The sequence below is a fragment of the Schistocerca cancellata genome, chromosome 2 (assembly GCF_023864275.1).
Source record: "Schistocerca cancellata isolate TAMUIC-IGC-003103 chromosome 2, iqSchCanc2.1, whole genome shotgun sequence".
Classification (NCBI taxonomy): domain Eukaryota; kingdom Metazoa; phylum Arthropoda; class Insecta; order Orthoptera; family Acrididae; genus Schistocerca; species Schistocerca cancellata.
The window spans coordinates 340,834,194-340,860,729 of record NC_064627.1 but is presented as its reverse complement, the minus strand read 5'-3'; the positions used below and the strand labels follow the sequence as shown (position 1 = coordinate 340,860,729).

The window sequence follows — 26,536 nt, the reverse complement described above, 5'->3', positions numbered from 1 at the left end:
TAGCACAAAGGTACAAGAAGATTAGGGGTTCATGCTCGTTGGTGATGAAATCGTAAGACACATTGTGAAATTGAGTCAAACTCTGCTAAGCACACTTCCTAGAGTGACATTTTTTGGAATCCAGTTTAAAGACACAAGTGGCGTTCAAAAAGTAATGCAACACATTTTCTTCTGAAAGCAGGTTAGTTTTATCCAGGATTCCAATACACCATATTATTCCCCACTCTTCTGGTTACAAAACCCCATTTTTCAACATAATCTCTGTACAATGTGAAGGCCAGAAGCCACCTTATTAGAGGGAGGATGGGGGGTGAGCTGTATGCTTGCATGGCACCAGTCTACAGGTCGACATCAGAGCCAATGTTTTGCTGCATCGATAACCTTCAAATCATCCACATACTGCCTCCCGTGTACTGCATCCTTCACTGAGCCAGACATATGAAAGTTGGAAGGTGAGAGAACTGAGCTACAGTTTGTGAGCTTCTCTCAGGTGTGCAGACTTACGTTAAGGCCTTGCGTTGTCATGGAGAAGGAGAAGTTCATTTGCATTTTTGGGGTGACAACATGCTGAAGTCATTTCTTCAATTTCCTGTGGGTAGCACAATACACTTCAGAGCTGAACATTGCACCATCATGGAGGACATCACACAAAATAAGCCCTTCAGAGACCCAGGATACTGTCACCATCATTTTACCGGCTGCAGTACAGCTTTGAACTTTTTATTCGGAGGATGGGTGGTATGGCGCCACTGCGTGGATTGCTCATTTGTTTCCAGTTCAAAGTATGAACCCATGTTTCAACACCTCTGACGATGTTCAACAAAAAAATTGTCACGACTGGCCTCATAATGAGCAGCAGTTCCTTACAGATAGTCCTTCATTGCTTTTTATGGTCTTCTTTTAAGTGGTGATGAACCCAGTGGGCACTGACCTTTGAGTACATCAACTCGTGGACAAGTATGTCAACACTACCAACACAGATGTCCAGCTGTGCGGTGAGACATATGATTGTGATATGTTTATCACCTAAGATGCGAGTGTCCAAATATTCCAACACTTTAGAAGTCACAGCTGTGCGCGACTGGCTGACCCAAGGGAGATTGGGCACATTTGTGCGCCTGTGCGACCTTGTTGCGATGATAGATGCCCCGCCTAACGGCACAACGTGCTTTTGTTCACAGCCGGGTCACTGTAGCCATTCTGCAAGTGCCTCTGAATATCTGTGATGCTCTGGTTTCCTGACAAATGAAATTCAATGACAGCTCTCTACTCGGAATACACTACCGTTACAAACGTTATTTTGAAGGCTATGTATGGCGCCGTCACCTATCGCAACTTCATTAACTCTAGGGGCTAAAGAGGGAATATACCACGATGCACCACAAAAAATTCCTAATTTTTTCAACTGTAATTGGCAGAGAAAAAAAGTACTGCATTACTTACTGAACGTCCCTCGTAATATCACTAAATTCAGGACAATCTGGATGATTAGGTCAAAGAAACTCACTAACATCCCAACTTTCTTAGTACAGAGCTCTGGTTTAATTTAATAAAAGCTAGAGAGGCATCTACTGTGATTTTTGGATGATCCATCCTGATGTTTAAACAAAGTAATTTAGAGAAAACATGGAAAACGTACAACAGACTGGGCAAATAGGGATTTCAAAGCATCTCTTTATACATAAATTTTCCACTTCACTTGTTGGAAGTTGAAGGCAAGTCAATGCAAATTTGTATGTCCATGAACTTGCTATACAGGGCTGCAAAAAGTTGAGGAATTTCGTGATTTTCACTAACGCAGTCTGTACAGCGACAACACACTCCATCCACTAGTTTCATGAGTCAGTGAAAATCTGTTGAGCACTACAACAATGACAATACGCCAGTCACTTTTTGTAACAACTGACAGCAAATTATGCAGCACATGTTCCATTGTATACAGCAACAAAGGCTTCCATAATGAAAAAGGAAGTTGCTAAATGCAATTCAGGATGGAAACAAAATAATAAGTTACACAACAAAGACAATTACTACTTTTGGTTACTTAAGTATTCTAGCATACATGGAGGTACAGTAAAGAAAGGGAGATTAGAATTTAACATACCATTGATAATGCTGTCTCAAGAGATGTAACAATCTCAGATTGTAAAAGCAAATTGGACATATCTTTTCTGAAGGAGCCATCCTGGCATTTACCTTGAGCGATTTACAGAGAAACCACATAAACCTAAATATTGGTGGCCAGACATGCTAATCTGAACCACTATTCCTTAAATTAGGTTTTTCTACACCTTACAACCACAATGATTCTTACAACATGAAGAAATGAATCAAGGAATTTGATCGTTTCAGAGTCAACAAGATGATGTTAGACAGGGAGCACCGGCACTGGAGAAATTTAGATGGGGAAGAAGCTGCGATCTATCTAAGAAATATGTTTGCTTCAAGGAGATAATCTGCAATGAAGGCTTCATTCTACTAGAAAATGTTTTCATGTATTTCATATTCTCATGTTAGAAAATATGACAATGAGTTTAAATGAAACATAAGTGGAAATTTTTTACTAATATTGCAGAAGCTGCATTCGTTAGATGTAAGTAACCATGTATAATGAAGATATTTAATTTTTTCCATTTTAATTCATTGAAATTTGCCCCCGTCCCGACCTCCACACACACACACACACACACACACACACACACACACACACACACACACACACACACACACACACACACACACCACCCTACCTGTCTACCACATATCTTATCTCTCTCTCCATTCTTGTACAATATTGAACAGAAGTTTATTATAAACACAGCAAAGGAACTATCACTTAACAGAAGCTACAAAGAAAAGAAATTCAAGCACCCCCTTACTTATCTACAGTAGCCCCTAAGAAAAGTAGTTCCAGAACATGTTGATGAGGAAAGATGTAATTTTCATTTTCATGCTGTAAGTTCACAGTTTCCATGCAAATACAAAGCAAAGCACAGCAAAGCTAAGCTTCAACACTCTCAACACATATATTACCTGTCCACCATGTTGGTGTGCGGGTGGGGGGCTGTGATGCCGAGTGACGACAAACTGAGGGTTGGGAAGCAACTCAGCTACCACCCCTGCTGAGCCCGCATGCTGCCACACACAACCCACAACCACGTTAGTAGCCTAAGCGAGCCTTGTCTGCCTGGGGCTGTCCTCACATTCAATTTGTATCTCTCACAGATTTCATGGTTAATTATATTGAGATATAATTTTCAGAAGAAAGTACTGCAGTTACTGGTTTTTCACTAACACTTATGCTGATTATTTAAGCTAAATATCTTTCCCAAGACAATTCGCACATGTCAAAAAAAGATGTGCACAAGACAGAAGAAAGTGCCTACACAAAACAACAAAAAAGTGAAGTCAATGTTTAAAAATGAGATGACTGAGTAAAAGCTTTTGTCTTCCCCTTGCCAGCCCCAGGCAGAAAAGTTATAGAAAAGAAATGCAAACACAGCAGAAATAAAAGCCACCATTAAGTGTTAGTTGAAATTACTATCATAACAATTAATGACAAATTCTGGTTAATTTCTGAAGGAACTCCTTTTATGTCACTCCTAAATGAACAAACTGTATGTTATTGTTACTCTCTTGTACTGTTAGACAATCAGAAAAACATCACACTCCAAGCAATAAGGACAATCTCTAAGAGTATGCTGCCGTTTATCTCCTAAAATATAAAATCCATGTCAAGGACCTATTTGGTCACTATAGTTCTGACAAAGGTTGTGGACGAGGCAACATCAAGATGCAATGAAAGTGTCAAGCAAGCAGATAATAATACGACTACTAATAGCAGTAATTATAGTAATAATAATGATGATGATGATCACAGAAACTGCATAGGAAAGGTTGCTCATTTAATTTAAGAACTGCTATTTCAGTCACTCAACTGACATTGTCGTATGGACAAAAGCTTTCTATACACTAAAGTTTAGTGAACATTACCTACGCAGTAGCTCTTATTTAGTTACTTTACAATGAAATAACCGTGATCTGAAAATTGGATGATAAGAAAACTGCCAATCATTACTTACCTTCAGGAAGAGACATGTTTAGTGCTGCTAATAAACACAGACACAAGTAGTGATGAAATTCTGTTAGCTTTCTGAGCTATCAGTTCCTTCCTCAGGGAGGAAAGAGGCATAGTTTGGGGAAGGGTAAAAAGGAAGGACACATCACTCAGATCCCAGGATGAGAGGGACCCATTTGTAATGAGGGTGAGGATAGACAAAGATATCACTTTTATGGGAGTTCATCAGCATTACCACAAATTTCACCCTTAAAGGTAAGTACTGGTCAGCAATTGTGACTCATATTTGTTAATTTCCTCAACTGAATTTTCCTTTGTACAGTTATAAGAAAATTATGATGGACTTATTATAACTATGATTCTCAGAAGAAAATAGATTATACAATACTTGGGCTATCATGCATTTACAAAAGATATTAAGCATTAAAAACTCACGAGAGATGCTTCATAAGCAGGAACAGGCATCCCGGCTTGCATAACTTGTCCTCGTGACTGAGGGCTGACACTCGGAACTACAATGCAGCTTGTCATTGATTCTTCCACTTTTGAGCCATCTATTACTGGTTTTCCATGATGGGTAAGTGGCACCTAGAAGACGGATGCAGAATTATAATCTTATTCCTTTTACTATCAGCAGTTTTGTACTAATTAACAATGTGCAAAGACAAACAATAATTGGGAGCAAAGCATCTATCTTTTTCTGTGGCAGATAATTGTTTAAACATACGGCTTTTCTGAATAAATAGACACAAAACAGTTTTATAACACAGATTAAGGTGGAAAATGATAAAGAGAAACATACTGCTCGACAATCTGCTGATACACTACTGAATTATTGCATCATATTGGGAAAGTGTGGCAAAGATTTATAGAAGATTAACATTTGCAAAAATACATGAAACTATTAAACAGCTACACACCTTAGCAGATTTAAGATGACGAGCAATAAGACAATGATAACTCAAACAATACGACTCAGTTTCTACTCCCAAAGTCCTCCACACCTACAATGATGTAGCTAGTAACTGTGTGACTGCATCACATGAAAACATTACATTCATAAACTGTGCTTACTGGACCACAATAATATAAATTATCATTTTTCTATACAGTCTTTATCATCCTCTATGATTCAAGTTCTACAGTGTTTTTTACAAAAAAATAATTCTGTTTATAAATTCATTTCTTCACCTGCTGCCTGGTACACATTTCCCCCCACAAGGTGATTTCACAAGCCTGAGCTTACAGAAGAAAGTTTCAGGCAAGTTCACATCATGTGTTTATCCAAAGAAACATTAAAACTCAGGTTGTCGAGTTATCACAATTGTTGCACGGGCAATACAGGCTCCTTCATTGTCATGCTGCCAAATGAACCCTTCAATCAGCAACACACATCACTATGAATTGGTAGCAGCTTAAAGAAGAGCTTAAGATGTTACAATAGTTTTTCTTTTAATCATCTTGTGGTCCAAGATTTTGCTATATTTATCCATGGATTCACATTTTGTCCTCAGGAATAGGCCTTCCAAGGAAGTCATTAGTTTGTAAATCAAAAAAATCACTACTCCTCAATATTGCCACAACTGTTTAAGTTTGGGAGTCAAACTGTTTGGAATCCATCTACCAATATTTAACAGACTTTTATCATAATGGGATGAGCAAAAGCAATTCAACTTGTTACAGTTCATTCAATAACACTTGGAGGTTTGAACACTGTGGTTTCAGCACCCAACTGTTGTGTTCTTATAAGAAAATGGCTGTCAAAAACATATCAATGACTGAATGAAATTTTTGTAAGTGGCTTCTGATTACAAAGAAAGCTTCAAGTCCATTGATCCCTTTAATTACTTGTACATCACACAACCACAATGTAACATGCAGAAGTAGATAAATTCTGAAAAGCATATTAATACTGAGTGAGCATTTGGCATAAGAAACTGGCTTCTGTGTCCACCCACAAGCTGATTCTCAGATTTTGCCCATCTGGGTCATTCTAGAACTGAAGGGTTTGCTGCAGAAAGGGGGTAGCTCCATTGCAGAGGTGTCTGCAGTTACATGCACTATTTTGTGGCAAAACAAAACAAAAACAGACTCACTCTCATTCATTTTGTCCAAAAAATGACATAATTCCCATTGGTCGTTATTTTACTATACAAAAGGTGGAACTCCCTGTCTCAACAGTTTGTTGCAAGAAAGGCATAACTTGTTGAGTTATCTATTTGTTGCATCCAAGGTCTGTTACGGTTTGTTTACAGGAATGTTATGAAACGGTGTACATTATTCAAAGAATGATGAGTGATTTGGAAGAGGAAAGATGATTCTCTATGTCTAGAAATTTATACAAGCCTGTTGCAAATAGCAATTGTTGTTTCAGTCCCAACCTCTCTTGAAACATGGTTTCTCCCTGCCTTCCTTAGCCCTAAAAAAGGTGCTGCTCTATCGCTACTGGTATTTTAACACTCAAGTTTCTTGCTATTAGCCCACACAATTTGCCCTTACTTTCCTGGTGAGGTGAGAACCATGCCTTGTGTAACCTTACCTAATAAGAGAGTAAAGAAGAAAGATGCAAATGTGTGATTCTGTACCAGTATCATCTCCAAATTAAAAATCCTGACCACAAAGATCAAATGACATTGATCATGGCAGCATATTCAACATGTCTATGTCTTGAAGCTGTCTGTATATTTACCTTGTCATATATTGTATTGTATTGTATTGTATTCAAGATCTCTGTCAATACTATTGCTTACCCATACATTAAAACCTACGCCTTCAATGGTAAAATCCCTACTTATTAATTATGTTTATCATGTAGATAACAGAAATACCAGATAGAATTTTTCTTCTCGACACGATAAACATAATTCAAGCAACTGACAAAGTGTGAGTGCAAATATTAATAATTTTAATATTACACAGTACTTATTTACTATTGAACAATCTATTCCGTATTCCTCCTGCTTTCCTCTTAAGAATGTAGAACATGTAGGATGTAATGGAATTGGCAAAATTACACAAAATGCTAAGAGGTCATACAATGGACTACAGATGATGCACCATGTGAGCCATATGTACAGAGCATGGATGTGAAGATTAAAAAATATAATTCTGTTGGTAAAGTTAAAATAAATGTTTTACTTCTCATTAAATAAAATATAATGTGTGTATATTGTACTTTTTTATGAAACTCAATTGCTGAGAGTGAACAGAACAACTGTATTGTGGCAAGTAAGAGGTAGTTCCATGCACCATGGAATTTGGAAGACATATTTTCATGTGAAAATACTGGGCTGATATGTAAACCCCCCCCCCCCCCCCCCACACACACACACACACACATCAAAAAGAAGCTTTTCACACAAATCAGAATTATGGTTTTTTCAAAAGTTTTTTGTGGTGTATGGAAAACTTTGAAAACTGGAGTTACTCTATTCCGCAGCAAACCTTTCAAATGTAACTGTCTACCGATCTCAGCAGATCACATTTTGTAAATTCCATAGTGTTTCCTCAAGACAACTGCTCAGCAACATCAGGTGGTGGCTGTTGCTTACTACTGGCAATTAACAACTGTTCCAGGGAATATTGTGGAATTTACAAAACACGATTCAGCAGCAGACTCAAAAGCCGTATAATGAACATACCCACTGGGAAAGACTGAAGAGGCACAGGTAATGATTTATTAACTATCACTGTACGCTTGATCTCTTCCTTGTTAGGCACTTGAGAACCACAGATATCACACTGCAAAGTCAATTCATTTAATTTTTTTCTGAGTGTCCTATTTTTCTTGTATAAAGGTAAAGTACTAACATATGTCACAATACAGTGCAAAACAATGTAAGTTATAGCACTTTTATTTTGTTCTAGTTTGCCAAGAGAAATGTGTCTCACCTGAGGCTTTGCAATAGTTCTTGAACTGCTAGCACCCGCTACTACAGGCTGCTGGCTAGAGTGATGAGGTGCATTAGACTTGAGTGGTGGGCTAGCAACAGCTCCTGTCGGTATTGGCTGCTGCTGAACTTGCTGTACCTGATGCCCTTTGTGGCCAGTAACCTGACTCACTGGGACACTAAACTGCTTTGTAGCAGCCTGGAGCAGGTGTGCCTTTGGAGCAACTGGTGTAGGGCTGGGTGACGGCGGTCTACGCGCGGTAACTGTACCGGGACTCACTGTGGTGACTGCAGCTCCCTGAAGTAAGTGGAACTTTGGATTGACAGGAGGTGGTCTAACGACTGGCTGCGGTTGAGCTGGTTGCTGCAACTGAGGCTGATGTTGGGGGGTAGAGGGTATCTGCTGTAGTGGCCTGATGGGAACAGCAGCAGTAGGCACAGTAACTGCAGCCTGTTGTGGACGGAGAGGAGTGACGGTCTGGTGTGCTGGAGTAGGCTTTGGTGGTGCAACTGTGACAGCCTGTTGCAGTACATGAGCCTTCAGTGTTGGTAATTTCTGTGGTGGTGTTGCTGTGGATGGTGGTACCGCTGAAGATAACGGTGCCACTTTACATACTATTGTCGATTTGACAGATGCTGTTACAGAAGGTACCGGAGGTGTAGCACTTGGTGGTTTCTGAGGTGGATTGGATATTACTGGAACATGTGATGTGGCTGGTGCACGAACGGAATCTTCTTCCGAGGCTGGAGTGACCTGCATTAAAAATAAACTGTCACAAAAAGGCTCCACAAAAGAAATCAGAACAAAAAATCAAATATAATTTATGACATCAAAGTAATGAAATGTATTTCTAGGAATGAAAAAAGAACTGCAGATAGCACCACAGTTAACAGAGACTGATTTTGTGATCTAGGTTGGGAGACATTGCTTAGAATGAAACATGTTACACTCTTAAACATGTGTACCTGATTTTGGCATACTTGACTGTTATGACAAAATAAACAGTACCCTGAAAATAACATGAATTATATTAGTACCATAGATTTGACATCCTATCGATGACAAAGTTGGTAAAGAAAATTAGTACTGATACTGACAGATACTGCTTTACGATTGCATCTGTAGTTCACAAACTTTTGTGGTATATTTCATAAAAGAAATGATATGTTATGATTACATGAAGTAAACAGCGATGCTGAAGGAACAGCCCTATAAATTAGTATCTTGCAATTGGTCTCTACACATTAATCATCAGTTTCAACCAGCCCATAAATTGCCCCTTGCAAAGGACTTAGCTACATAAAATAATGATAAATTATAGCTATACTCATAATACCACTAGACGCAAAACAATAACAACAATGGAAATTCTGGATAGAGCAACATGTAAAAGAGAGGAAAGGCAACCACTAACCTATAGTGAACCAATGCATGAAGCACAAAAAACCGACAACAGCAAACAGCACTCGCACTACTTTCCGACCACTATCAAAAGTGCACACATCGACACATCATTGCACAGACACCAAAACTTACACTCCCATGGCCACAATAGTGAAGGTTTGGGTGTCTGTGTGATTATGTAAGAAATGTGTGTACTCTAGAAAAGAAAGCCAGTGCTCAAAAGCTAGTGTGAGTGGTGTTTGGTGTTACGTGTTTCAACGCTCTACACACTAATCCGCAATATGTGAGCAGGTGTAAAATAAGCTATTAGTGCCTTAAAAGCTACACCATTAACCTACTGAAGACAATCTCAAAGGACAATCAAATATCCAATATACTTTCTTTCATAAAGAGTATAAAAAAAGGAAGAAAAAGAAATCATGTGTCCCACTGACAGTAATGTCATGAAGTATGAAGCACAAAATTACTTGAACAAGAATGTGGCACCAAACTGGCAATGATCATATTTGAGGAACAATAACAGCACTTAGCTGATGTGATTAAGAGAAACAGCAGGAGACTTAAATCACAAAAGCAGTTCCACCATGTTAACAATTCAGTATAAACGAAGCAAAATTTTAGTCATAAATAAAAGTGTGCTGGGGGGAAAAAAAAAGAGTTGTGAGTTGAACAGGTAAGTATCTATTCTTTAAGATGAACTTGTCACACAGGTAGTTACTGTGTCATGGAATAAAACTGCCGATCATATTCATCCCTTCACTCATTTTTTTCTTTTGAGACATTTTTTATAGCATCCAATTTCACTGTAAAGATTACTTAATTAAATCAAGAAACATATGACACGAGCAAACAGCTACAATTATATCTAGCATATCAAAATTCAATTGATATGCTTTACAATAGTACAATAAAGGAAGAAATAGCAATCACTGAGATGAGTATGTCCTACAAATGAATGTTGGCAACATTTAATAATTTGATTTTGCTGTCGAAACGTTCAGCCTTTCTGACTATTCATACAAACATATTAATTTATCAATAACCAACAAAGAGTAAAAACTGAAAATTAATAAATAAGTTTACTTACTTTAACAGGAGGTGATGGCACCAGTGGTTTCTGTAGTACTTCGTTTGCTGCCAGTTGTGGAACACTGAGCTCTGAAGTAACTGAAGGTGGCTGCGTAGTGGTAACAGTTGACACAATGGAAGTAGCATTCATTGCAGCAGTTGTCACAGGAACGTATTGTCCTTCCTCAGACTCCCTGAAAGGTATTAGCAGTCCAGTAACAGGGTCAATTAGAGTCACTGGTTCTGCATCAGTTTCAGAATTCTTTTTGCTATCGGCAGATTTTAAAGAATCTGTTTCTTTCACAGGTGGTTTCAAATTATTTTCTTGGGAATTAATGTCCAGAGGGACATCTGATTTTTCTACAGCGTCTCTATTTTCACCACTATTCAAAGGTGACATTTCTGAAGACTTGGGGCAAGGTAGATCATCATCAAACTTATGCCTCTCATCTGAAGATTCATCTAGTATCTCCGAAACTCCACGTTGCTGTGAACCTTTCCTTGCACCTCTTGGGGATTTTCTAACTTCAGGACATGGGCGGGAAACTACAGCATGGTTCTGCCTAGCCGATCGACGTGTCACAACAGGGCCTACACTGCCAGCAGCTGTGGTTGCCGAAACGCTGGCAACAGTAATAGAAGAAGTAGTAATAGTGGTACTTGTGGTAGTTGTAGTGCAAGTAAGGACAGTTGTGGTGGTGGTGACGACGGCGGCGGCAGCAGCAGCAGCGGCGGCGGCGGCGGCGGCGGCGGCAGCAGCAGCAGCTGCTGCAGCTGCAGATCGTGTTACTGTCCCACGAACAACATCTTCGATAACATCGTCAACTGTATTTCTAGGACCATCTCGTTCTTGTAGTCGACGAGACTTGCGTGTCGTAGCAGCAGATGCAGGAGTGGGAGGTGAAGGAAATTCTTCTCGTACATCTAAGACTGGTGAAGGTGCTGGGGAAGGTAAAGGTTTTGTTGTAACTGGAACTTCTTTTGTAATTGCACAAATATTTGGTGTTGCACCACTGACAGGACTTTTGATAGTAAGAATTAGACGTGGCCGGCCCTTTTCAGCACTCGTATTTCCTTCTTCTTCAGAGTCATCATGAAATTCATAGACATCTGTAGTAAGCTTTTTGCCTGTTTGGCCACTGGAATCAATGCCTAATGATTTATTGCTTCTCTGAGCACGGCCACCTCTTCTCGGAGAGGTAGATGTCGGCAGCAGGGGCAATGTGACTGGACTCACTTCACGTTTTTGAAGTCTAGTTCGTCTAGTTGTCACACCAGATGCCACTCTGGATGCAGCTGCTTTACGTCTGCCACCGTAACCTCTGCGCCCCCTCCTAGTTCCACGCGGCACGCCGACAGAATTGTGACACTGCCTAGTCTCAATAATTTCACGTTCAGGTGACAATGTTGAAACATGTGACTGGTCTTGATCCTCTGTAGTGTAACCAGAAGGTGCTCTACACTCCGACTCTGCAGTGGGAGACGACACTGAAAAGCTGTCATTCTGTTCTTTTTCAGTTTCAAGGGCAACATCTTGCTTTTCTTCATCTTCTTCTTCTTCGTTATGTTTCTCATTAACAGTTGCTGTCGCAACCATATTACCACTTATCTGAGATTCAGGTGTGTCGCACGACTTCTGCTGCATATCTGATTTAACTTCCCTTTCAGTATCCTCTTGCTTAATATCTAATTTACCTTCTGCTGCTTCAATCTCATTTACACCACTGAACCATGCCTTGGTATCATTTGTCACATCAGGCTTATCTGCAAGTTTATCAAATGGAGGTACATCTTCCACAGAACAAAGAGCATCAACTTTTTTAATCACAGAGTCTATGTTCACCTCTTCCTTAGCCGTCCAGAAATCTTCATTCTTTACTTCATCTATCAAATCTGCTTTTTCACTGAAATCATCCTTATCATTCGTCACCATGCCGAAAGTATTCACAGATTCATCCTTATCCTCAACTGGCTTAAGTTCAGGAAACAAACATTTCTCTTCCTTTGCCCTATTCTGCAGGCTGTCAGTTTCTTTAATTACTGACACTAATTCTGTTTCTTTCTCTTTGTAAAGTTTAAAACTTGTCTGTGTATCATCTGAAAGCCCCTGAGTCATAGAATCAGATGCCAATAAATTAGTCACAAAATCATTATCACTTTTCATATCATTCTCTGACTCTGAAAAATCTGATTCTCTGGTATCAATTATCAGTTCCGATTTAACACAAACATTTGAGTTATCAACGCATGTTACTTCTTCACCTGCTTCACTCTGTTTGGGTGATGGCATGATGGCATCAGTATCTTTTAGCTCTTCTGTGTCCACACATTCCTTTACTTCAGGTGTTTTTGCCTCTTGAACTGATGTCTCAGATGTGCATATTTCAGCACATGTGTCCTGCTTCTCAATATTTAAACAATGTTTTTCTGTATCTTCTGTGACACACTCATCCAATTCATAACTTTTCTTTTCAGTTTCCTCTACACCACAGTGTTCATTCTTTACACTTTCACATGCTGGTTGTTCATCTTTTACAGGTTCCATGTCATTCAGTTCAGTTGCAGAACCACCATCAGTTTTAGTGTCAGGCTCTGGTGTATGAAACTGATCTCTGTCACTTATAGTTTCCACAGATGGCTCTTCCACAGTTCCATCAACATTTGCTATAACACCATTTTCTTCAGAAGATTCGTCATCTGGGGACTTCTCAACATCAATTTTATCATTTTCATACAGTTCTGGGGTATCTTCAATGCCTTCTGCCTGAACAATTTCTTTGTCTACCTCTAGTTCTGTTTGTAAAGGACTGCTAGGTGCTGACACAGTCACATTATTTTCTGTGCTTTCTTTAACATCCACCTCAGGTGTTATTTGTTCTACCAGTGCTTTTTTGTCGTCTTCAGATATAAGTGGTGAATGAGGTTTAGTTTCCAAACGGATATCATCAGTTGCCTCATTATCTGCATCCAATTCAGATCTTGGAGATGACTGGTTTTCTGGCAGTAAAGATGAAGGTAATTCAGGTGGTAGGGCCTCAGTCGTCGTCGCTGTTGCTGTATCCAAACTATCTTCCGTTTCATTCTTGATTGCCTCTTCTTTTTCCTCACAAACTAAATCACTTGTTGGAGGTTCCTTCGATTTAACTAGGGAGTCATTCTGAATAGCTTGTACAACTTCTGGCTCAGGCAAGGGTTTTAGCATAGGAATAGTGCTTTCTTCAAACTGTTTCTCTGATGTTGTTTGATGCTGCCTGTAAAATGATGGAGACAGATCAGGTGTTTTTGGCAATCCAGAGAAATCCAAACCATCTGGTGTTCTAGGGTTGTCATCATTACTAAATCTGAGGCCTGTATAATTTTCTTCTATATTATCCTCTGTATCTGTATCTATCTGCAGATCTGGTTCTGACTGAGGAGTATCTGGTTTCAAGTCAATAAGTCCTTCAACTGCCTGTCTAGTCTCCTCCTCTTCATCTGTTGGCAACTGTGGCTCCGGTGGATTTGTCACAGCAGTACTGGTAGGACTGCTGTTACCGTCAGCCACATAGCACTCACCAAACCCTCCACCAAAAGATTCCCCTAGCAGAGCAGCCACAGCATCTTCAGTTTCCTCTTGAGAAATTACTGCCCGTGGTTTTTCTTCTTCTCCGTTCAAACTATCAGACTCAGTTTTTGGTATTTCTTCCACTTTGTTGCCATCATTAATTTTAACAGCATCTACTTTTGGTTCTTCAAATTCAGAAATGCTTTTAACAGCATTTTCATGTATTGTGTCATCAATATCAGCACCAAAGCCCGGAATAAATTTTTCTGGTTTCTTTTTCTCAATAGATTTTGCTATAGTAGGTGAAAGTTTACACGATGAACTGATTATTGACTCTCTACATTGCATCAAAGCATGAGAATTTTCCGAAATCATAGCTAATGATCCTTTGACTACTGGTGGGCTTGGTGGCATTTCAAGATTGGGTAGAGGGGGAGGAGACTGCAACTGAGGTTTGCTCTCCTCAGACACAGATGTTACACTTAACCTTCTTTCAGGTGATTTCAAAGATACTTTGTCATGATGGTGGTGGTGATGGTGATCACGGCGATTCTGTTTCTCTTCTTTTGACTTCTTACGTTTCTTCTTCTTTTCTTTTGTTTTCTCTGGCAGTACAGCTGATGATCCTTCCAAGCTGTCATCACCATCTGTGAAATGAAATACGTCAGCATCTGCACTTGATTCTTGTTTTATTCCACTACCATCAGTTTTCAGGAAGTTGGCCTTTGTCAATTCATCATCAACATAATCATCATCTAATAACTTTGCTTCCAAAGCTCTTCCTGCTTCAGCAAGGTCACCTGCTATACCTTCTTCTTCACGTAATTTTCTTTCCTTGCGTTTTTTCTCTTTCCGTTTCCTTTCCTTTTCTGCTGACCTAGGTAATATACTATCTGATGTTTCAAAGTGATCAATTTGTGAATTGAGTGTTGTATGATCAACATTAGAATCAGAGTCTGAGCCATATACTAATGAAACTTGCCACTTTGGAGACATCTGATCAAATACACTGTTTTGAAGAGCGTGTGATGCAGTTGACGATTTCACACAGTCATGCTCAGATTCATCAGATGATGGTCCAAAGATATCTTCCATTTTTTCTTCCCTTTTCAAGCTATTTTCTGGTTTTAATACTCCTTGTTCTGATTTTCCAGACTTCTTTTTGCGAATCTTCAACTGTTTTCCATCTGAGTCTATCAATTTTCCATGACTCGACTTTCTCCTGTCTCTTTTATGCCTCTTCCGTTCACTGTCACTTTTTGCTTTTCCACTTTCTTCTATGATGCAGTTTTCTGTTTCTTGGGCTTCATATACATCCTTATCAGTGTTTCCAACATCCTCATTGTCTAGAATACTCTTTTGCCGTTTCTGTTTCTTTTTGTGTGATTTCTTTCGCACAGTATCATTGCCTTTTGTAACACAGTTCCCATAAAATACAACCTTTTCAAGCTGAGGAGGTGGAGTTGATTCAGTTGGTTCAGCATCAGAAATATTTTCAAGTTGTGGCTCAATCTTGATTTGATTACATTTACTAGAAACAAAAGTATCTCCAAACATGTCATCCCTCTCAGAATCACTTTGTAGTTTCTGAACATCATCTGCAGAAGGATCAGTGAATATTTTTGAAATTTTGCTTCTGTTAAAATTCTTTTTAAATGGCTGCTGGTTTTCAGAAACAAAACTGCTTTTTGAAGATTCTACATTCAATATTTTATTGTTTTCTTCGTCTGAGGAATCTATAGATTTTATTTTAGCTTTTACACCATATCTGTTTAGCAAACTTAGTTTATTATCTTCATTAAAATTATTTCCCTTCATTGACTCGGCAAGCATTTTGCGGGTACTATCATCATCAGATGAATCTACAGCGACCTTCACCAATTTCGATTTTGCAATTGACTTTCTGAATATAGCTTGCTTCTCTTCACTAAACATACTTATCTTGGCTGGTTCAGATGAGAATTTCCTCAGATTTTCATCATCAGAAGAGTCAAGCGTACTTTTTTGTTGTTTACTTTTACTAATGACTTTTTTGAAGAGATTCTGTTTATCAAGAGCCACTTTTGTGTCTTCACAGACCAACTTTTGACTGCTTTCATCATTTGATGTATCCAAAGAAGTTTTGCAAATTTTGCTTGATCTTGATTTTTTCCCAATACCTTTGTCATCAACATCTGTATACACAGCATCTCCGTCACTTTCTGCTGAATAAATGTCAGAAACTTTAACAGGGTTACATTTGAATCTCGCAGCAGTATTGTCATCTTCAGATGTATCAGATATCAATTTTGATCGGCTTCCTTTCCTAGATGATGTGGAATGTTTAGTTTTTACAGAATTCTCATCCTCCTCACTTCCTTCCAATTTTATGTCTACTCTTTTGTTCTCTTTCAGCATTACTTTTCCTTGTCTCTGCTGCATATCAGAATCAGAATCAGACTTAGTTATAGAACTTTCCTCCTTTTTCACTTTCACACCTGATCGCATCTTATTTGTTTTTATTTCCTCACAATCATAAGAGGAACGAGCACGAATATCATCTTCAGAAGAGCTGCTTATCATAAGCTTTGTTAACCTTTTGGTGGCTTTATTACTTCGGTCCCTATCAGCATTGTCAGAATCAGAATCTTCATCCCATGATGTTGACCTCTTCTTCTCCTCGCGTTTTGCACGAGACTGTTTTAATAAATTGAACTTCTCTCTCATCTTTTCCTGACGCTTTTCTTCTTCTTGTTTCTGCATATTCTTAGTTGAGCGCGCTTTCACTTTGTCGTACATTGAAATGTATGCTGGTCCATCATCTATTATATCAAATATGGAATGCTTTTTGGGACCGTCTGCACAGTCATCCTCAGTATCTGAATCAGAATGACTGAACTCTTTCTTGTGGGCCTTTGAATCCTTTTTCCCTTTATGATCATCTCTGTTGGAAGCCTCATCCTTTTTCTTATCACAGCTATTTCTTTTTTCTTTCTCTTTTTTAATATTCTTTACCTTTTCTTCAACAACATCTGATGTTACAAACTCATCTTTTGAATTTCTCTTTTTTTCTTTCTTTTGATGTTTGTGTTTCTCTTCCTTATCTTCAGTCTCACTGTCTTCCTTCTTTTTTCCACTTTTTGGTGAAAAGTCCTTATCAACAGGAGATTCTTTATTAATTTTTGTATTATCCTTTTCTTTCAAAATTTCTTTTTCTACCTTGTTCTTTCTCTTCTGTTTGTCCTTTGGTTTATGCTTTTCTGCATCTTCCTGTATTCTGATATCTTTCTCTCTCTTCTTGTCCAATTCATCTTTACCTTTTTTATCATCACGAATCTTATCCTCCAGCTGTTTTGTGAAACTCTTCTCATTATGACGAGGGCGTTCTGCACTACTTCGTTTACTACTGCTGCTGCTTCGACCGCTGTCTTTGGAATCGCGCCTTTCTGGTATTTTGCGCTGATCAATACTAACGGCAGGTGAAAGTTTTATTCTTTTGGCATCATCTGGTACACTTTCTAGACTGTCTTGTGAGCTCATTCTACGCTTACAGCCAATGCTCGCAGGAGAACTGCTGTTACTTGTTCTATCTTTACGACGCTCTTTCCGCCTCTCTCTGTCTTCAGCATCTCTCTGCTGAAGGTCTGCAGATATACTGTCACGTCTTTTGTCCTTTTCAAAAATTTCATCCTTCTCTTTCCATTTATCTTTATCAAGATTTTCCAATAAATGACTATCTTTCCACCTTTCACATCTCTCTCCATCCATCTCTCTGAATTTATCACGTTCATTAGACTCTTGAACATCTTTCTCCTTTTTCTTCTCCTTTTCAACCATTTCTGCCATATCCCTTCTCTTTTCTTTCTCATTTTCAAAAGGAAGATTGTCCTTTCTCTTATCTTTATCTAATAACTCAGAATCTTTCCTCTTTTCTATACTGTCAACTGAATCTCTCCTTCTGTCATCAGTGCTGTCAAACCTTTCTTTCCGCCTGTCTATACTCTCCGTATCTTGCTCACTTTCTCTCCTTAAGCATGATGTGGCAACTTTCTTTTCTTTTCGATCACTGGAAAGACAAACATTTTTTTGTTTATGAAGATTTGCTACCTTCACATTATCTGTATCCCTCACACTAGCATCTTTCTTCGTTGGTGACAACAAAGCATCTTTTTTCACAGAAGGTACAGGTTTACAAGTTGTGGAGGTCTCGTTCTGTTTATCTTTCGAATCTTTTCTTGAGGCAGAGCATTTAGTTTTGTTCTGTTTTGCAGATTCTGTTACTGAGATCGCAGATGTCACAACTGCTGATGTAACAATACTCAAAGAACTATCCCCACCAGATGCAGCAGTAACAGATGTCACAGAGAGAGATGTTGTCCCAGAAGGAGTCATCATCACAGAAGCAGAAGCAACAGATGGCAGTGACATTGCTGGATTGGTAACAAGCCTTGAGCTAGAAGACTGGCTATCACTCACATTTGAAGATTTTAATCCTGGAATGTTATTTGGCCTGAAAGTGTCACTTCGCGGCGGAGGCGAACCTATGATCTTCGGTAGATGTTCATTAGCTCTCACACTTTTTGTTGACAAAGCACTACCAGCCGGTACCAGCACACCACAGCCTGTAGATTTCATTCCTATTAATCCTCGAGATGTAGCTTGTGATGAAGTTGAAGTTACAGTAGTTTTAGGTGTGGAAGATGCAACAGATATAACTGCTGAAGTTTTTGACGAAGTAATGTTACCAACTACTGGGGTTTTAGTTGCAGTGTTATCTGATGAACTTGCAGTACTAGAACTTTTTACTGAAGTATGAGATGCCCGCACAGTTTCTGACAGAGTATTGGAAACACTAACAGCAACAGGCAGAGACACAGTCACACTTGGAGCCAGCGTCTTGGGAGTACTTACTCGACATGATGCAACTGATACAACAGAATGAGAGGAAGTTACTGCCTTTTGAGGCAGCCTACTTATCACCTCCGACGATGGTTTTGTGCCCGTACACGTTGTCAATACTGTTACAGATGATAATGGTCTTGCTAGTCTTATGTCCGGGGTGTTAACAACATTATTGGGTAAGGTCTGTGAGACTGGAGGTTTAATAGCACTTGTCCGTGACATTTCAGGCAAAAACAACACATTTGCAGAAGTAGCAGGTACATTTACAGACAAGCTAGCTTTTACTCCTACAGTCGACACAGACACTAGAGTTCCTATAGTGGTGCCTGCAGTTGTCGTAGCCACAGTAGTTGTTGGTAATACAGGTGGATGGCTAGGGAAAGGATACTGAAGTCCCTTTGCTGTTGGCAGTGTAGGACCCCCAGGTCTTGGAGAAACAGCACTAGAACTCTTTGGTATCGGCTGTAGTTTGTTACAAGATTGTATAAGAGGTACAGTCCCTATAGAGACTGACTGAGTATGTGTTTTCCCAACAGTTGTAGGAGTGGTAGGGCTACTGACAGAAAAAGGAGATTTTGGGTGAGGCTGCGATGGTGAATGCAAGGGTGAGGAAGCACTCAGAAGTCGCGACGCACTAGGAATGGTAAAAGAGCCACTTTTAGGTGGTCCAACTGGAGCCGTTAAAACACTTACACTACTGGCTGATACAGAAGGTTTGGCAAGAGCTATACACTGAGATGCATCCCTAGGTTCAGTTTTCACACGAAGGCTCTGAAAGCACCCAGCTGTCCACTCACGAGGCTCATACTTGTCACCTATGTTTTCCAGACGCTTTGTGTCTTCATCAAATACACTCCTCTTAGCTAACACTGATTTCACTATTTCAGAAGGCTTAAGGTCATCAAGATCCAAAAGCTTGTGACGAAAACGAAAACGTTCACTTGCAGAGGCATCAAGTTTTGCTAGAGCATCACCTCCAGCTGCACTTATTGCACGAGATCCAGACCATTTCTCATATTTTTCATCTAAAGATTTGATTCGTTCCTCCAGTGTCGGAGAGGGAGGAGACAACTCGGAATCAGATGATGATGATGAAAGTATCGAGGCTGGTCGTGGTGGCGGCGATGCTGGAGGCGGAACGATACTTGGACTAGGTGGTGGTTGTAGCAATGGTGTAGCATGTGTTGGTCTTGGTGAAGTTAGTGCAGGTGGAGGAGAAGAGATGATACTGCTGGACGGGGCTGGCTTTCCTGAACTTGTACTAGAGGCCGATGCTGACAGCCTCGAGGATGATGACAGCACCTGCGCTGCAAACCTGGGAAGAGGCAACGATAAGGGTCCTTCGGTGGTATTTCTCTCGCGAGGTATACGCCTGGGTTCAGAAGGGGGCAAAAGATTTTCTGGCCGTTCGTCACACAAAGGAGTACCTGGACGACTACCGTCAACACTTTCACTGCCACTAACAGTCGTTGCAGTCACATCATTATGGTGATGGTGATGATGGTGTCCATGTTTTCCACTACGACAACTTGTCCTTTCTTCATTCTCACTTGCACTACTGCCCGTTTTCCGACGTTTGCAAACCGGATGAGGAGAATAACCCTGTACCGACACTGGACGGTCAGTTGAAGCTTCCCTTCCATCCCTACTGTGTCTCGAAAGGCTATCAGATGATAATCTCCTTGCACAGTGTTTGCTGTCCGAAAGTCTACGTACGTCCGTTTTCCTATGATTGTGTGTTACTATCGCTAATGAAGGTTCACAGTCATACGATAGATCTGCATTACACGATGACTGCAGGTCAACAGAGTCCAGCTTTGCCCGCTTCTTTGGAGCAGGATCATCATCTCCTGAACTGGTACAGTCCTCTAACTGCTCTAGAAGATGAACACGCTCCTTCTGTAGATGCCTGATGTCCGCTGGCTGAGGAGGTGGTGGAGGTAGAGGTGCTGCCGCATCGACGACTACGCTCTGCAGTGAATGGCGAGGCTTGAAATCGACATCCTCACCCTGTAAGGGTTTTTCACAAGGGCTCGAACTCTTTGGCACACGTCCAGCAGTTGTACTCCGTCGACAGATGTCTACTGGATCACACACTGCTGGTGTGGGACTGCTGTCACATCGGTCCCGATAACCATAGTCACGTACATCTTGATCGTAAGAGTCATCATGACTCGCTCCACTGCCTTGGCTGAATTCGTCGTAACTTCTGGAAAATACAAAAAAATAAAAAGTCCATCAGTACTAGTAAGATCCAGATTAAATGGAAATACTGAATCCTCAAAACAGATGTTATGTATTATATTTGCAACAGTGGTGGGTATAACAAGTCAAATATCTGTATATAATTTCTGGCTCTAGTCCTAAACACCTTAACTTTAAAATTAAGTACAATAACTTTTTGGACACTGTGTTCCATTTTCTGGTGCTTTGACTTCTACAACATGTAAAGGCAACAATTTATCTAACATCACATACAAGAATATGTATAACACAATGCATGTTGATACTGTAGAACCAAGAAACTTGAAAGTGAAGCCTCTGGTATGCAGTGTCATTGTGCATAACATTGTTATTTGGGACTAAAGACAGAACTTGTACACTCATTCATCTCTTAAACAGAATAAACAGTAAGCTTTGGGTACTATATCTTATGAAAGGTACATCATCTGAAATAGAAATGGTATTGTTATTTGTATAGCTAGAAAAAGGCACAATGATGATCGGAGGATACTGTTGCCATTAGTTAGTTGTGTATTCCACATCACATTCACGAAAAACACTATGATGTGTAAAGTCATATGAAGAACAGTTATTACATACTTTTATTTAAAAAAAATGTTTATATAGTTACTTGGTGGCCATTTAGAGGTGTGTAATACATAATGAAATAATGTTCCAGATGTTATCTACAACATCATGAAAAGGATAGTTGCTACTCACCATGTGGCCAAGATGCTGAGTTGCAGATAGGCTCAACAAAAAGACTATTAGCAAATAAGTTTTCGGCCAAAATGACCTTCCTCAGAAAAACACACACACACACACACACACACACACACACACCGTGCATGCATGTATGCCCAGTCTCTGCCTGCTGAGGCCACGTCAGGCCAGCTCTGGGCTCAGCAGCCAGAGACTGTGGTCATCTGTGTGCGAGTTTTGTTTGCATGAGTGCATATATGTCTGTGTGTGTGTGTGTGGGGGGGGAGGGGGGGTGGTTCCCCGAAGAAGACTTTTTTGGCCAAAAGAGTACTTACTAACAGACTCTCTGTTGTGCCTATCCACGTCTCAGCATCTCTCCTAAATGGTGAGTGGCAAAGTTCCTTTTCATAAATTGTCATTATTCCATTCTGGATTTTCGATTGTAGACATTATCTACAGTAGTACAAGAAGTGTCAAGGGGGAACTACTTTAATCTCAAGGTACAATGAATATTTTTTGTTTAAGTACATTTTTTGCCAAGAGTTAGCCAATAAGGTTATCTTTAAGTGATAAACTGAATAAAAATATGTAAAATTTGTTACCTTGATAACTTCTGTGTGCCCGAAGTTGGTAATTACACTTAGTTGTGCAGAAACATTCTTAAAAACCAAAGATAATGATTCCATCACAATATTTGCATTACTACATTGGACAATGTCAGTTCTTTCAAAATTTTAAAGCTGGTATACCACAGGAAGTCCTTTAGCACGTACTTTTCACTAAGATCCAATATTGATAACAACTCATTGCTACATTTTTTATTATTTTATTTCCTGCAACTCACCAATCATTACTATCTGGATGAGAAAGAAGTAGATTTACTTATTTACTGCACAATATAAGATGGCTGTCTGTGAAGAAAGTTTTCCTTTAATGGAAGTTAACATACAACACTGATAATTACACCAAGAACAAAAGCTACAAAAAGATAATACAACCGCTTTTACTGCCTTCAGTAGCAGATAATGGGTGGGATGATTACAATAAGGCAAAGAAAACAAACATACTGTAGTGGCAACTTCTGCCACCGAATGTAACAGCAACACCAAATGTAGCACGAAGAGGTAGAAGGCACCGTATTAAGACTCATCCAAGCTTTCCAAGTGATTTATTGTTTCCGGATACAGTGTCCCTGTTCCTCTCGATCTGTGTCACTGGGTCCTGCAATGCTGAGGACACCAATTCGCTGTCTGCAAAACGGCTTGGCACTGAATGGCTGCCTCAGTGAACTGTGCACGCAATGCTGTGTGTCGCCCTTGGACAGCAGCGTCGTCAGGATGCCGGCAGTTGACGCAGCAGTCTGCATCCCTTCCGACTGAGCGCCGTTGGGTGTGAGCTGTAGGTGGCCAGCTGTGTGCTTCTCGCCGGCGTGGCTAAGGTTGCGGTGACAACAAGCGCCTGCGATCCTGGGGTCCGAATTTGCAGCCCTCGCCTCGGGATGCCTCCGGTATGTTGGAAGCCAGAACGACTGCCCATGGTAGTGAGCCGTGGAGTGGCCCGCCACTGGCTGGCTATGGACCCCATGTCGGCCTCAGACGGTTGAACCACCGACCCGCCATGGACTGGAACACTGGCGCCCCAACTGCTGCTGCGTGTAGCTGGTGGTGTGAAATGCCCTACCGTCCAGGAGAGCTACCACACTTGAATGAATCTCGTTAGAAACTCGCACCTATTTATACATGGCTGTGTGCCTCTGTTTTTCCATACGCACCGCTTCATGTCACATACTCATAACATGCTAGGTTGGCCAGTGGGCCCCTTCTGCCTGTGATTTGCGACATGCAAAATTGCTACATATTCCCTTTCAGCAATTTGATGGCCCTGTGGCCCCTATTCTACGTCGCAACTGTTGGTATGCGTAACTCACTGCAATCTGGCCCGCACCTGGCTGTAACTTGTGCTCAGAATACTGCACAAAACCAACCTTCCCTATCCTAAACAGTAGTGCCACTACATTATTCCCCCCTTTGGAAAGACCCCATCCCCAGGTCGGCCCTTAACTAGCTCGTAACTTGTTTGGGTCGGCACCTATGGCGTATTTCTTTACTATTAGAAAACTTAAATGTGGTCTAGTGCCCCTTAGAACCATAACATGAAACAAAACGTAAAAATTCCTTACTGGACGACCACTGCTCCATCAACCCCTTACCTACTCATCTCACATCCTCTGTATCCAATCCACTGCGACTTAGAATACCCTTGGTTCCCTCTTGGAATTAGCTATCCACCTCATCAGGAAGAAAACACATAACAAAGTTCAGGCTGCGATGACATTTGGCACAGAGGTGCTCAAAATGATCGTTATTTGCCGTTGCCTTTCTCTATACTGAGCGACATGTTGCACAATCTGATCAGCTGATATGCGCCCCTCTTGCTCTAAAGTGAACTAGTTTACGGATCTCAACAGGCATGGCTCCAGTGTTAGATTTAACAAGGTCAGATTCTGCCTTGGCAAAAACTCTAAAGTGGCTTCGGGCCAGTAAAGCTGTGGCTCTGTAGCATTCAATTGTGTGACTCCTGAAATTGACGCTGGCAGGTGGAAGGTTGGTCCTATTATGTTACACTTAGTTCCATTGATTAAAATTCTGCTCCCCTTGAGCTCTATGTGTTTCGCTTCTGCAAATACTCCCCGCGCAAAACAACTTGCTAGTACTACCAAATTCTCGTAGGTGGAGAAGATCCAATGCATCCTGACCCACTGCAAGCTCAATTTTAGCATGATGTTGATGCAAGAAATCTATTCCTAGAATCATATCGTAGCCCTCGCTTACCCATGGTACTACCTCCATGCATGCATTAAATCGGACTTACTTTATTCAAAAGTCAACCGTCACCGAGCCTAAAGGCATGACCTCCTTATCCCCCACTCCACACAAGCTATAAAATGGTGGGTCTAGCTTGCTTTGTCCCATTATATTCCTAGTAGCCACTGACATTTGTGCCACTGTGTCCAACTAAATCTTAAACTTTTTAGTTCCTATGGATCCTACCACTGAACATTCCCCCTCTGAATATGTATTCGTAACATTGGGTCTTGGGGCCCCTATGCCGTTTAACACTTGTCCATATCTCCTATCTCCACTTCTCCATAATCCCTGCTGCCGATTTCCACCCCTTCCTTATTCCTCGGTGACTGGGTACATTGCCTCTGCACATGTCCCGTACGACCAAACTTAAAACATTTCACACCTGCTGTAAACACTGTTGCCTCGTCTATTTCATCACATTTAATTGCCAGCTGAATGGCCGAATACAAATCTTCCAGAGTCCCATCACGCACTTCCTGGGACATATGTGCCAGTAACACTCTCAAAAAATACATCAAGTGCCCTTTTCTTGGCCTCCTGCAACAGAATGCTATTTGCTTCATCACTCTGACCCAACTCTTAAGTATACTCATTAATTTCCCTTATCCTGTCCACAAATTTCTCCATCGTCTCCCCGTATCTTTTTGACATTGTACTTAACCTCTCTCTAAAGTATGGAGTGCTATTCTGTTTTTTGTACCTTTGCAAAAGCCCTTCCTTTAACTGCTTAAACTGTCCTGCCTTCCTTACGGCCTCAGACCACCTTACATATGTTTTCACTTCACCTGTTAATCTAATCTTGGCTGTATGTAACAACTTCTTATCAGACCAACCACTCACCACCACTGAAGTCTCCAAGTCCTCCACAAACGAACACACATCCTCAGATGCCTTGCCAGAAAATGGAATAAGCAAACTCACGGCAGCTGGATCAAACTCCTACACCCTAGGCAACAAAGACTGATCAGATGCGGTTTCCCTCTCACTTCTAGATGTTAATTCATTTTTCAACTGCGTAGTGTCTGCTGTCAATTGTGCTACTTTTTCCAACAAAATCCGTACCACTTCTGGTTCCGACGCACCTTGTGTCCCTGACTCTGCCATTGTGTTGCTTTTGTTCCTAATTAGTCCCAAAACAAAACATTTAAGTACAAGAATAACCCAACTCCCTACACCTCAGTATCATCATACTCAAACCAATAAAAAAGTAATTAAATGCCATGAAAAAAATTAAAAAAAAATAAATCTTACTGCCCCAAATACACTAACACTTATTCTGGGGGGAAAAAAAGCCTATGCAAAACATCTAAAATGGCCTGCCATGAGCAGTCTCAACATCATAAAAAGGCAAGAAAACGTCCAGTACTCAAAAGAAAACTGGTAAAAACTCACCACATCTTGTGAATGTAATGTGAGTGGTGGGCTCTAACATCGTACTGGACAGACGACGTCCACTATTCTGCCACCAAATGTAGTGGCAACTTCTGCCACCAAATGTAACATCAACACCATATGTAGCGGGAAGAGGTAGAAGGCACCGTATTAAGACTCGTCCAAGCTTTCCAAGTGATATATTGTTTCCAACTACAGTGCTCCTGTTCCTCTCAATCTGCATCACTGGGTCCCGCAATGCCGAAGACAACACTTCGCTGTCTGTAAAATGGCTTGGCGCGGAATGGCTGCCTCAGCGAACCGTGCATGCACAGCTGTGTGTCAGCCTTGTACAGCAGCAGAGTTGCGGCAGTGTCAGGGTGCCAGCTGTTGACTCAGCAGTCTGCTTGCCTTCCGACTCAGAGCCGCTCGGTGTGAGCCGCAGGTGGCCAGCTGCGTGCTTCTCGTCGATGTGGCTCCGGTCACGGCGACAACAAGCACCCGCCA

At 40.6% G+C, this 26,536-nt stretch overlaps 1 protein-coding gene across 1 annotated transcript in view; it reads right to left on the bottom strand.

Moving 5' to 3' along the window:
- Positions 1 to 26,536, bottom strand: part of LOC126153873 (protein split ends-like) — a 360,157-nt gene that overhangs the window by 48,151 nt on the left and 285,470 nt on the right. Inside the window, exons 13-16 of the mRNA XM_049916099.1 lie at positions 10,461 to 21,075; positions 7,970 to 8,722; positions 4,514 to 4,666; positions 3,034 to 3,135 (exon numbers count right to left, since the gene is read on the bottom strand). Coding sequence (XP_049772056.1) covers positions 3,034 to 3,135; positions 4,514 to 4,666; positions 7,970 to 8,722; positions 10,461 to 21,075 — 11,623 coding nt within the window. The remainder of the gene's footprint in view (positions 1 to 3,033; positions 3,136 to 4,513; positions 4,667 to 7,969; positions 8,723 to 10,460; positions 21,076 to 26,536) is intronic.